At 38.3% G+C, this 11,895-nt stretch overlaps 1 protein-coding gene across 1 annotated transcript in view; it reads left to right on the top strand.

The window, feature by feature from the left end:
• Positions 1-6,335: 6,335 nt before the first annotated feature.
• The window catches only part of chrna8 (cholinergic receptor, nicotinic, alpha 8), a 213,734-nt gene continuing 208,174 nt past the window's right edge, over positions 6,336-11,895 (top strand). The window contains exon 1 of the mRNA XM_072587536.1: positions 6,336-6,712. Within this exon, the coding sequence (XP_072443637.1) occupies positions 6,652-6,712 (61 nt within the window). The 5' untranslated portion in view covers positions 6,336-6,651. The remainder of the gene's footprint in view (positions 6,713-11,895) is intronic.

The raw sequence follows: 11,895 nt of genomic DNA, 5'->3' as shown, positions 1-11,895 counted from the left end.
GAACGAATCTGGGTGGGTTGCTCTTTGGAGGGTCGATGTGGACTTGTTGGCCAGAAGGGCCTGCTTCCACAGTGTAGGGAATCTAATTTAAACTAATCAAATCTGGAGTATTGGAATGTTGTTGAATTAGATACATTGTATAAGCCCAAGGACAGGAGATAAGCGTGTCTGGTAAACATCATGAGATCATAAGAAGACTTAAGGTTGTCCATAATAATACAATTGGCTTGTAATTGTCAGAGACTGACTGAAAACAAATGTATAAAAGTTTATGTCTTTCCTTTGTTCAGTGAAGAAGCGTCTGGACCTCCAGAGGTTTCTTCCCACTAGTGTGATTCTAGAAGTGGACTTCAGGTGTTCAGTGATTTATTTAATCATTTCGCTCCAGCAGGGGATACATAGGATCTCAGAAAAGATCAATGATCTCTTGACAGTTGCAGCCAAAAGGCAGCATTGGTTCTGATCAAACCAACCTGCTAGAACCATTAGTATGTGGATGCCTTTTGATGATACTGTTCCAAGCCAATATTTCATAACAGATCCATATGACTATGCATAACTTGAAATTCCACTTAGTTCAGAGAGTTCTGTTAAACTGTGGCACAGTATATTAAACTCTCAAAGACAATATATATGGCTCTACTTCCCTTTCAGGAACAACACTGAAAATCACAAGCAAACCTTTCTATTACATAAGTTTTATTAATCAATGTCTTATTCAAGAAAACAATGAGTCTCAGAAAATTCCAATAGCATATGTTTTCATCTTGGAGTATGGAAACATCATTAAAACAACAATTTGCTTTCACTTAGCCCCTTTAGTGTAATAAAATGCTCCAAGGCAATTTTCTTCATACAGTCATGAAGAGTTTTTTAACATAAATTCTTGTTGCAGTTGAGAGATTTTCCTGCAACAATTGCTTTCATTGCTACTTTTCTTAAACTACATAAACATAAAATTGAAAGATGATACAATTCAAGCCTATTGCTGAGGATTGAGAATTCTCACAGGAAGTCAGCTCATCAACTTGTTATAATAAGCCTGACCAAATGTACAATAAAATATTGTCATCACAAAACAGATTACCTGGTCATTCATCTTCTTTACTATTTAGATATTCCCAAGTGCACATTTGCTGACATAGCAAATTAAGAAGACTCAAAAATAATTTGTTTGCTCAAATTGTTTTGGGGCTTTCTGATGACATTATAATATCCTGTATAAACGCAAGTTAGCACTTTTCTGTCCCGGAAAAACAAGGCATTGCTGACGCAGACATTTCATTGTACAGAAAATGCCACTTCTGTAAACCAAGACTTTCTCTAGTCCAAATGCATAATATTATTAAGGAGAAAACGTGGTATGCAAAGTCATATATCACATAGCTGTTTGTGGAATTATGTTGTGTGAAAATTGACTGCTGCATTTCCTATCATTGAGCAGTACTTAATTGGCTCAAACGTTCTTTGGGAAGAAAGGGCGTAAATAAACACACATTTTTCTTTTACATGTAACCTGGAGAACCTCGCCCACAAAAATCAGCTTTTTTCAGTCTACAGAACAATTATTGAGCTACTGTTTGTTGTATCAGAGCCTAGCCTTTCATTCTCACAGCAATCTTCTTCCCTCTTCATCTTCTTTTGCTGACTTTCAGATGAAACAACAGACCATTAAGACATTACATAAGTGACCATTCTTTACGGTAGTTTTAGCAAACTTTTTGACAGCAAGAGAAACATCAGTTGAATCTGGTCCTGTCTTTCCTGATTCACTTGTCCTCAGGCACCCACTTCTAGCAGGGGCCACTGCAATTTCTAACTGCTCCACCATTCTGGCCAGTTGTAGAAGCATAAGGCCAGAGCAATGCTGCAAATTTGGAACAGGAAAGACAGGAGAATGGCAAATGATCCACATGATGCAGAGTATTGAGTACTAAAAAAACTCAATAACATTAAAAGCTACAACCATATAATTAAAAGGAGGAGATCCTTTTCAATCTTTTAATATATCGAGGAGTTTTTCAGGATTATAAAGCACTGGTAGTTAAAATTTCAGATGGATGCCCAGATAAACAACTGCAGAGTGTGCTAGAAAAATATTAGAACTTTTTTTATGAGTCAGAGGTTGATATGTGAACAATTCATCAATTTTGACAAAATCAACCAACCAGAAAGAAACATGCACTTGATACTCAGTCTAATTTCTGAAATTTGAACTTTGTTTTAAATTTAACTTCTGAAACATTTTGTGATTTTATTGTTGGAAATGTGTAGTCACATTTTGTAGGTGTGGTATTAAGATCATACATAGGTTCATAAATCCTTATTGCATATTTAATTTCTTGCCCCTCTTGAGTTGCAAGCACTCAAGATAATATTTTGAAAATGCAAATTTTCAAATTTTCAGCTCCATTCACAAGTTAAAGATCAATTAAAGTAGTTATTTCTCAATTATTCAATACAGGAGAATGTTGTGAAACCCATCAGAAAATTTAATATCTTACCTCTCCAAAAAAAACCTATAGTCCCCTTCCAAAAGAAAAAAAACTATAGTTCCCTCTAATTCAAAGGAATTCTGTTACATTAAAATTATCCTTGTTTAATCTCATCGTGCTCCTCTTTTCATGAGAAGCCATATCATAAGAAAATTGGCTTGAATTAACTTTGTAACATAAAATGAAAATACAAATTAGCAATATGTTTTAAAACAGGAAATCTTCAATTTAGATTCAATATGGCTTATTAAAAATCAAGATAAAATTGATTTTTTAAGGAATATTAAAAATGTAATCTTATTCATTCAGGAGCTAAACAGAAAATCCAGTGCATAGATAAGCACTGAGAATATATCATCGTACAACTAAATCAAAATAATATGTTTGTAGCAGTAGTTCAAAAACCCAATTGTGGAGTATCATGTTACGCTATATTCTGTTATTGAATAATAAAATTAAGAGTTACTCAACAAAAAAAAAATTCTTGATGGCATGAATCACCCACCACCTTGATCCTCTTCCAACATCTCAGTGGTTTCCTCAATAGATACTGCACGGACAATTCACCATAGAAATACAATTAATTATGGGTTGTGTGAACTCATGGTATAATCCTGACTTCAGAATGAATGGGAAAGTGAAGCATAAATTGAATTGAATCACTTATTGCCATGTGTATTCAATACAAAATATAATGAAAAGTTGACGAACATTAGTTGTTTCATTAAGGACCTTTCCACTCTCATAAGGTCAGAAGTAGGGATGTTCACTCGTGCTTGCAAAATGTTCAACACTATTAGATATTCCACAGATACGATGCTGTCTGGGTCCAATTGCAGCAAGATCTGGAAAATGTCCAGATTTGGGCTGATAAGTGACAGCTGACATTTGTGCCACACAATTGTCAGGTAATAACTATCTCCAGCAAGAGAGAATCTAACTGCACAACCTCTGACATTTAATGGATTCTCCACTGTCCATTGCCTGGGGGTTACCATTGACCAGAAATTGAATTGGACCAGCCATATCAGTACTGTAACTAAAAGAGCAGGCCAGCGCCTAGGAATTTTACTCTGAGTGACTTATTTTCTGTCAATCATAAGGTACAAGTCAGAAGTTTGATAGAGTATTTTCCTCTTTCTAGGATGGCTACTGATCCAACAATACTCACGAAGTGCAACACTATTGAGGACAAAACAGCTTGGTTGGCACCCCATTCAGCATCTTCATTATTCTCTACCTTTACTACAATCACAGTGTGTATGTTCACAAGAGGGACTGTAACAACTCACCAGGCATCTTTTGACAACATCTTCCAAACCCATAACCTCTACCAACCTGAAGGACACATGAAGGAGGTGCATGTGACCACAACCACCTGCAAGTTCTATTCCAAACCACATACCTTTCAGACTTGGTACAATGTTGCCATTTCTTCCTTGTTGCTGGGTCAAAATCCTGGATCTCTGGTCTTAACTGTATGTGTGCCTACTGACCAATTGACTTCAGCAGTTCAAAAAGATAGCTCACCACCATCTTCTTAAGGACAATTAGGCATGGCAATAAATAGCAGTGTCTACATCGTATGAATGAATTAAAATAATAAGAGTTCACCGTTCAGGAGCAGGTAGAGTTCTGATCTTGCCAGTACAGATAACAAGGTGGAATTTAGGTACAGTGAAGTCTTAAGGGTTCAGATATGATTGAGGTGTGTGGAGAGGTGTGGGGCAGATGGGGTTATGGTTAGGAGTAATTGTAAGGAAGTGTGTCAGGGATTATAGAGATGTTTCAGTGATTTCTCCAGGTGGCTTGGTTATTGATTGTATGAGGAAAGTTTGGGGGAGTCCAATCATGAAAGGAGGACTCCAATGGCAGGATTGTGGGGATTGATTTTAATCCTTTCTTTAGGGACAAAGGAGAGGATTTGACACAAAACTGTTGTTTCATTCAATGTCTTAATGAACAAAGCTGTTTACCTTATCAATTAAATTAAATGAATACTGAATTGCAGTCAGTTTGTTGGTGATGCCTAACTATTTCCTTGTTAAGATTTTATGATTTAATAAAGTCCACTGGGAGGAATGTTTGTTAGTCAACTAGAACCTTTAACACTATTACAACTAAATACATTTCCAGGCAGGTGATTTATCTTCAGATATAAATCCTGAAGTGATCTGATAAGTTTAAAGAGAAAACAAACAGGGTGTTTTCATGTTACACATTATATAATGGAGTAAAAAGTTTTTTTTTACCTTGTATCAATTTGTGGTATAACACACTTGGCATTGTTTCGTGCGCCAAGGGTCGAATTTCCTGATATTTGTCTGATCTGCCACTTTAACTTTGATGAACCATTGACTAAAACATATACTGTAGAAAATCAGTGTTGTGGCCAGAGTTGGAGGGTTTGAGCTTTTGGGAGTGGCTGAATAGGCTGTGGCTATTTTCCCTGCAGTATTGGAGGCTGAAAGGTAACCTTATAGAGGTTTATAGAATCATGAGGGGCATTGATAGGGTGAATAACCATGGTCTTTTCACTGGGGTGGGGGAATTCAAACCGAGAGGGCATAGGTTTAAAGTGAGAGCGTAAATATTTAAAAGGGATCAAAGGGACAACATTTTCACGCAACGAATGGTGCATGTGTGGAATGAGCTGCCAAAGGAAGTGATGGAGGCTGGTACATTTAAAAAGCATCCAAATGGGTATATGAATAGGAAGGGTGGTTTTCCAGCGCCACCCTTTTCAATTACTTTTAAAGGGATATGTACCAAATGCTGGCAAATGGGACTAGATTTATTTAGCATATCTGATCAGCATAGACAAGTTGGATCGAAGGGTCTGTTTCTTTGCTGTACATCTCTATGACTCTCAGTAACCTGAATGGGTGGATTCAGCTCTCACAGAACCAGGACTTTTAGCATTTTAATTTTTCAGTAGCAGTTGTTGCTGGGGTCTCAGGAGGGTTAGCAAGTTGCAGTACATCTCTCCCAGTTACACTCTCTGAGTTTTTTCTTGATGTTTTTCGTCCTGGGCTGCTAGAATTGCAAGTGAGACAATCTATTCTATCCATTTTTCCTTGGCCAAGGGTTTGTTTATGGGGTATTATGATATTGGAGCAATCACGGTTTAGTAGTAAAATAATCTTTAATCTGTCATTCCAATAAAATTATTTCAATTCCCTTTTTTGTTGTATTTTAACAATAGAGTATGAATAAAGTGTGTTTTACTTCAAATCTGGTTGTTTGACTAATTAAGTTGCCTCCAAAATGAAACGTCTGGCATGTACATTTACATAAGAAAATATTAGGGTCTAGGCTATTTTCTTAATATATTTTGAGGGAATTTGTTCTGATGCATTACAATGGAAACTGAGTGGTAAAAGTAGATAGCCATTTTTGACAGAATAACTCAGAAAACCTGTTGAAATTATATGTGCATATAATATACATGAGTATGCATATAGATGTGTATGTTTGTATATTTATATTGCAAATATGTGCACTTTTGTATATCTGTACTTGTGTATTTGTCTACATATATACTTGTTCATGTGTATATATGTGTATATGCGTTTGTAATGTTATGTCAGTGTGTATATCTGTGTGTACATATATATGTCCATATTTAGGACGGTGATCTGCACTTTATGAACTGGGTATCTATGTTAATAGTTTCACAGTGTCCTGTATATCCCAAGACAGTGGGAGAAGAAAACTTTAACGCAGCAAGCTGTGAATCAGAAAGCACTGACTGAAGTGGGGGTGGGCTGGAATCAGATCCTGCAGTTACTAGGAAAATAGGGAATGCATGTAATTTCGCAGTTCTGGGAGGAAAGAGTGAGAGGGTGAGAGACTAATTGCATAGCTTAAGGGGTCGACCGCGGGAGAATGGGCCGAATGGCCTCCCTCCATAAATCTGTGTCTCTGCCCACCAGCAGTTTCGAATCGCTGCAGTTCGGGGGGGAAGCCTGCACACGGCGATCGACAGGTATCTTGCTTGGATGCGATGACTCGGGCAGCGTGAGAAAGTGCTGTTTGAAATGGTGAAATCCAGCTCGGCGTGTGGGGGCGGCTGACTGTTCGCAGCCTGTGGTCTCTCTCCTGCCTTTCAGAAAGACGTATTTAGTGAAGAGCAGGGAAGACCAGTCAGAGCAAGATGCAGGCCTGGAAGTGGCTGGACTGTGTCAGGCTCACTCTGGTGCTGTACTTCGTGAAAGGTAAGGATCTGTTAGAATCTCCACTTCTGTTTTGGGAAATTCTCAATTTGCCTGGAGATAAAACTATACACGCTTGTATGCTACTGGGCAGTTTCACCTTCATGTCCGTGTTGCTTCTATTACGTGTGTAATTTCCTCAGTTTGTGTACATTTAATTCAACTTGCTACATAATTGCATTTATTTAAAAGACTGAAAAAAAGTTAACAATTTAAAAAAAACATGCGGATAGTATGAATGCAGTCTTTATGGTTTATTTGGAGAAGATTTATTATCCAATAAACGCCTCACTTGCTCAGGTTTTAATGAATGTTTCGGGCTTTTCTGGTCGATCATCTGATGTTGGAAAATCGAGATCAAGAGGCCAGAGAATCGGCGAAATGTTATTACGCGGAGCGGTTACCGCTGTGTTATAAAGCGAGCTGCAAAATTCTTTCTTTCCCTCTGTTATACCGTCCAGTATTTAACAAGGCAAGATGTTACCCCAGAGTAACTTAGAAAGGAAAGAGCTACAAAGAGCACAAATATACAGCAGAGACATTGTATTTTTTCGCTGAGATACAATATAGAAAGTGTTAAGACAAGTGTGCAATGCGTATACACTAATGCAAGTCTGAAAGCGCCGAGATTGTCACCAACACCAATAATTGTAGTTTCTGAAGGCAGATTAAGTTTAGTTATTGGCTGGTTGTGATTTAGAATACAGTGTAGACAAGGAGCCCTGTGGAACGTTCACATTTCACTTGCGTTTTTCACTGAAAATATAACTGAACACGTTTCAATTCAAACCGGCAATGAGTTTCAAGCCTGCAAAACTAAATTGAAACTTAAAGCACTGGTTTTGTTGAAGTCTGTGTTCCACTGACAATTTGTGTCACAGCTTAGACATATACTGAATGACAGCATTGTTGAAATAGCCAGACTAGAAATATCCTATTGAGATAGTCTTTCAGCAACATATCCAACCAGACTGTCTTGCCTTATTAGTATACAAGTTCGACATATAGAGTTTCAATTTTCCTTCAATATGGAGCAGTTCTTGCACCCTTTCTTCCTTCTATGAGCAATCATCTTTCTATTCAGACAGAGAACCATTGACCAACCACCTCTGCAATTACACAATAGAATCTCTTCCATTTTAGCAACATTGTTCTAGAAGTGAAACACAGTAGTCAGAGATGACCTTCTCTCACCCCAGTTCTTGGTTGCTGTATTTTCTATGTGCTACTTGTTACAAGTGTTAAGGGTTAATGATTACTTAGGAATGTAATCTGTGCACACTGAGTATTTCTTTATTAAACTTGCTGATTGAGCCCTGAACAGAACTGGTAACAAGTTAGTGGCGTTAATCAGCATTTAATGCCATAAAAGACATCAGCTGAGTTCTTTATGTTGTGCTAATAATATTCAACTTCCAAGCTTTTTTTTGGAAATGTGAAGGTTACAAGTCTCTACGCAAACATTAGGCAACTTGAGAGTTAACTGTATACTATCCACAACATTTGCTCGGAGAGAGGTTTTCTGGACTACAAGTTCCAGAGAATCGTCACCTTGTTGTTGGAAAGAAGATAGAATTGGCTTATCATTGGCTGATATAACAGGAGGTAAACAGTCAAAGAAGAAAGAGGATCATGTGAATGAAATGATACTGTGAACGATAATCATGAGGTAGTACAATATGCTTGAGGGTTAGCAGTTGCAGATGTGAGAAATAATGCAGCAAGATAACATTAGTATGATTTTAAAAAAATAATTGAAATAAAGAATGAAAGCTCATTTTAACACTGCTGACAAGGGACAGAATTGTTTTAGTCACTCAAAACATTTCATTTTTGCTTGTTTTATTAGTTTTCAATAATCACCCTTTTATATGATATACACCATACCACAATATATAACATTCCTGAACTAACGCAGTTAGGAGCTAAGCAAGTTTTTCCACTTCACTTCAAGTTAAACTGCATGCCTCTGACCAAAGGTAGAAGCCAATAAATAATTAACATGTCATTAAGTACAACTCTTGTTGGGAGAGTTTTTGGTGATGTATGGTAGTGTCCCTACTCTGGGCTAGAAAGTTGTGACACCTCAGGATATGATGGCGTTGGTATCATAACAGATCCAAAGTAAGTTATGAGCAAACTATTTTAACTATGGTCTATATATTGATAAAGAAGGAAAATATTTCAACTCATTGAATGATGCATCATCAAAGTTGACTTTAAAAAATATGTGACTGTGATCTCCAGCTTTTGCAGAAGGTCTTGCATACAATGGATTTGAGCAGTATCTATTATATTAGGCAAAACTGTCCCTAATTTAATACTTGTCTGAGTTAGACGTTTTTGATTTTCAGCCTATTCTAGAGATTTGAATCGGGGATGATGGAAAGCCGTTTGAGAAGCACTGCTGGTATCCAATAGTTAGTCAAGTACGGCAATATCTGAAAGCTATGATTATAGAGTGGAAAGCCCAGTGTTTAACATTTCTTCATCTAGCAGAGTTATTCATAATGCTGAAGCATTTGATTCACACCTGAGCAAATGCTGATGTCAATGAAACATTCCATCTTGATTGTACAGTGTTCGTTGAGAATCCCTGAAAATATTTGTTGGCTAATAGAAAAAAATTAGTAAAATCAAATTTATTAGAATGCAGGAGCATCCACCAGACATACATAAAAGTGAAGTGTGGAACAGGTGAAGCTAGAATGCAGGACTGCGTGCATACTAAACATGCAACATGAAATGTACAAGGCTAAGCAATCCCACAACAAATGAATCAGATCCTAACTTAATGCCACAAATGTTATTAATTGATTACATCCTTCAGAAGTTTATGCTTCCCATCTCATTTATCTACTTTTTGTTGTTCGTCTTGTTCCTGATCCTCAAATACTTCAAATATGAATTCAGTGGTTTAGTTGGACTTGTTAAGCCAAATGGCCTGTTTCCATTCTGTAGGGGATTCAAACCTATCATAGAGATGTATGGCACTGTAAAACACAAAAAGTAAGTCCCTCTGGCCCATTTCATCTGCCATCTAATTGTCCTAATCCAAGTTTTCAGCACCTGGCTAATAGCCTAGATGACTTGGCATCACAAGTGCACATTTAAATATGATTAAAATATTATACATTTTTCTGCCTCTCCCACCCTTACTGTTGGTGAATTCCAGATTTCCACCACCCTTTGGGTGGAAAGGTTTTTACTGTCCAATCTGTCTTCATACCTGAAACTCTGCAGCTCAGGCAACATCTTGGAAAACCTCTTCTGCACCCTCTCTAGTGCTATTGCATCCCACCTATAATGTGGATTCCTGAACTGCACATGATACTCTGGCTGTGGTCTAACCATTCCAGCAGCACCTCCTTGCTCTTAAACTCTAGGCTAAAGCTAATAATAGCAAGTGCATTTGGTTATAATGCAATTTGAGTCCTATTAATTTACATAGCATGGCTATTGTGCAATGTTCATATAATGTGATTGTTCCGTTCTCGTGTTATATCAGAACTGACCATATCCCATGTGCCTTCTTAACCACTTTAGCCACCTGTCCTGATACCTTAAAGGACCAGTGACTATGCACACCAAGGCTTCTCTGATCCTTAGTGCTTCCTAGAATCCCACTGTTCATCATGTATTCCCTTGTCTTGTTTGTCCTACCCAAATATATCAGCTCATTTATCCACAACAACCAAAATAGTTGTCAAAGCTCAGCAGGGCTGGGGGCATCAGAAATCAGAGTTAAAATTTTTTTGGGTTGAGTGACCCTGAGGAACATTAAGTCTGATATCTCTCCGCAGTTGCTGCCAGGCCTACTGAGCTTTACCAGCAGTTTCTGTTTTTGTTTTTTTAATTTGAAGCATCTGCAGTTCTTTCAGTTTTTTACCTCATTTATCCAGATTGAATTCCATTTGTTACGGATCAGCCCATCTGACTAGCGGGTTGCATTCTCCTATGGCTACCATCCTCATGATTTTCCACGTCACCGACTTTTGTATTACCTGCAAACAGACTGATCAGCCTTCATATGCTCAAGCCTAAATCATTTATAAAAGTCAACAACAGCATGAACCCCAACACTGACCCATGTGGGTCTCCATTGAATGCAGACTTCCAGTCTGACGGACATTCCTGAACCGTCACCGCCTGCTTCCTGCCAATCGGCCAAATGTGGATCCAATTAGCCAAATTTCCTTGGATCCCATGAGCTCTTACCTTTGCAATCAGTCTCCCTTGTGTGAACTTATGACTGACTGTGTGGAGTTTGCACATTCTCCCCGTGTCTGCGTGGGTTTCCTCCGGGTGCTCCGGTTTCCTCCCACAGTCCAAAGATGTGCAGGCCAGGTGAATTGGCCATGCTAAATTGCCCATAGTGTTAGGTAAGGGGTAAATGTAGCGGTATGGGTGGGTTGCGCTTCGGCGGGGTGGTGTGGACTTGTTGGGCTGAAGGGCCTGTTTCCACACTGTAAGTAATCTAATCTAATCTAATCAAATGCATTTGCCTCATCCAGAGATCTGATTGAGTTGTTCAAAAAGATAATCAAGTTGGGAAGACATGACCTCCCCTTAACAAAACCATGCTGACAGTCCCTGATTAATCTTTTCCTCTCCAAGTGCAGAAAAATTCTGTCCCTCAGAATGACTTCCAGTGGTTTCTCCACCACCCACATTAGGGCTGACTGGCCTGTAATTTCATGGTTTATCCCTTGCTCCCTTCTTGCTCCCTGTCCAGCTGCCTTTAAGAATTATTTCCATTCTCAGCAACATTAACAAACAGAGGTACCTGGACATATAGCTCGCAGATCCCTGCAAGTGGCAACACAGATGGATAAGTTGGTCAAGAAGGCATGTAGCGTGCTACCCTTTGTTGGCCAGGGTAGTAAATATAAAAGTCGCCAAGTTATATTACAGCTGTGCAAAACTTTAATTAGGCCACATTTGGAATATTGTGTTCAGTTAGGGTCATCAGAAGGATGTGGATGCTTTGGAGAGGGTGTAGAGAAAGTTGATCAGGTCTGGACGGTTTTAATTATGGGGAGAAATTGAATAAACTCAGATTGTTTTCACTGGAAAGATAGAGGCTGAGGGCCAATTTGACAGAGGTCTTCAAAATTATGAGAGGCATAGATAGGGTGGGCAGTCAGAGTTTTTCCCAAAGTGGAAAGATCAACTACAAGAGGTCA

The sequence above is a fragment of the Chiloscyllium punctatum genome, chromosome 2 (genome assembly GCF_047496795.1).
Source record: "Chiloscyllium punctatum isolate Juve2018m chromosome 2, sChiPun1.3, whole genome shotgun sequence".
In the NCBI taxonomy this organism is placed as follows: Eukaryota; Metazoa; Chordata; class Chondrichthyes; order Orectolobiformes; family Hemiscylliidae; genus Chiloscyllium; species Chiloscyllium punctatum.
The sequence above is the reverse complement of the archived record's forward strand: the minus strand, read 5'-3'. Positions and strand labels throughout refer to the sequence as shown.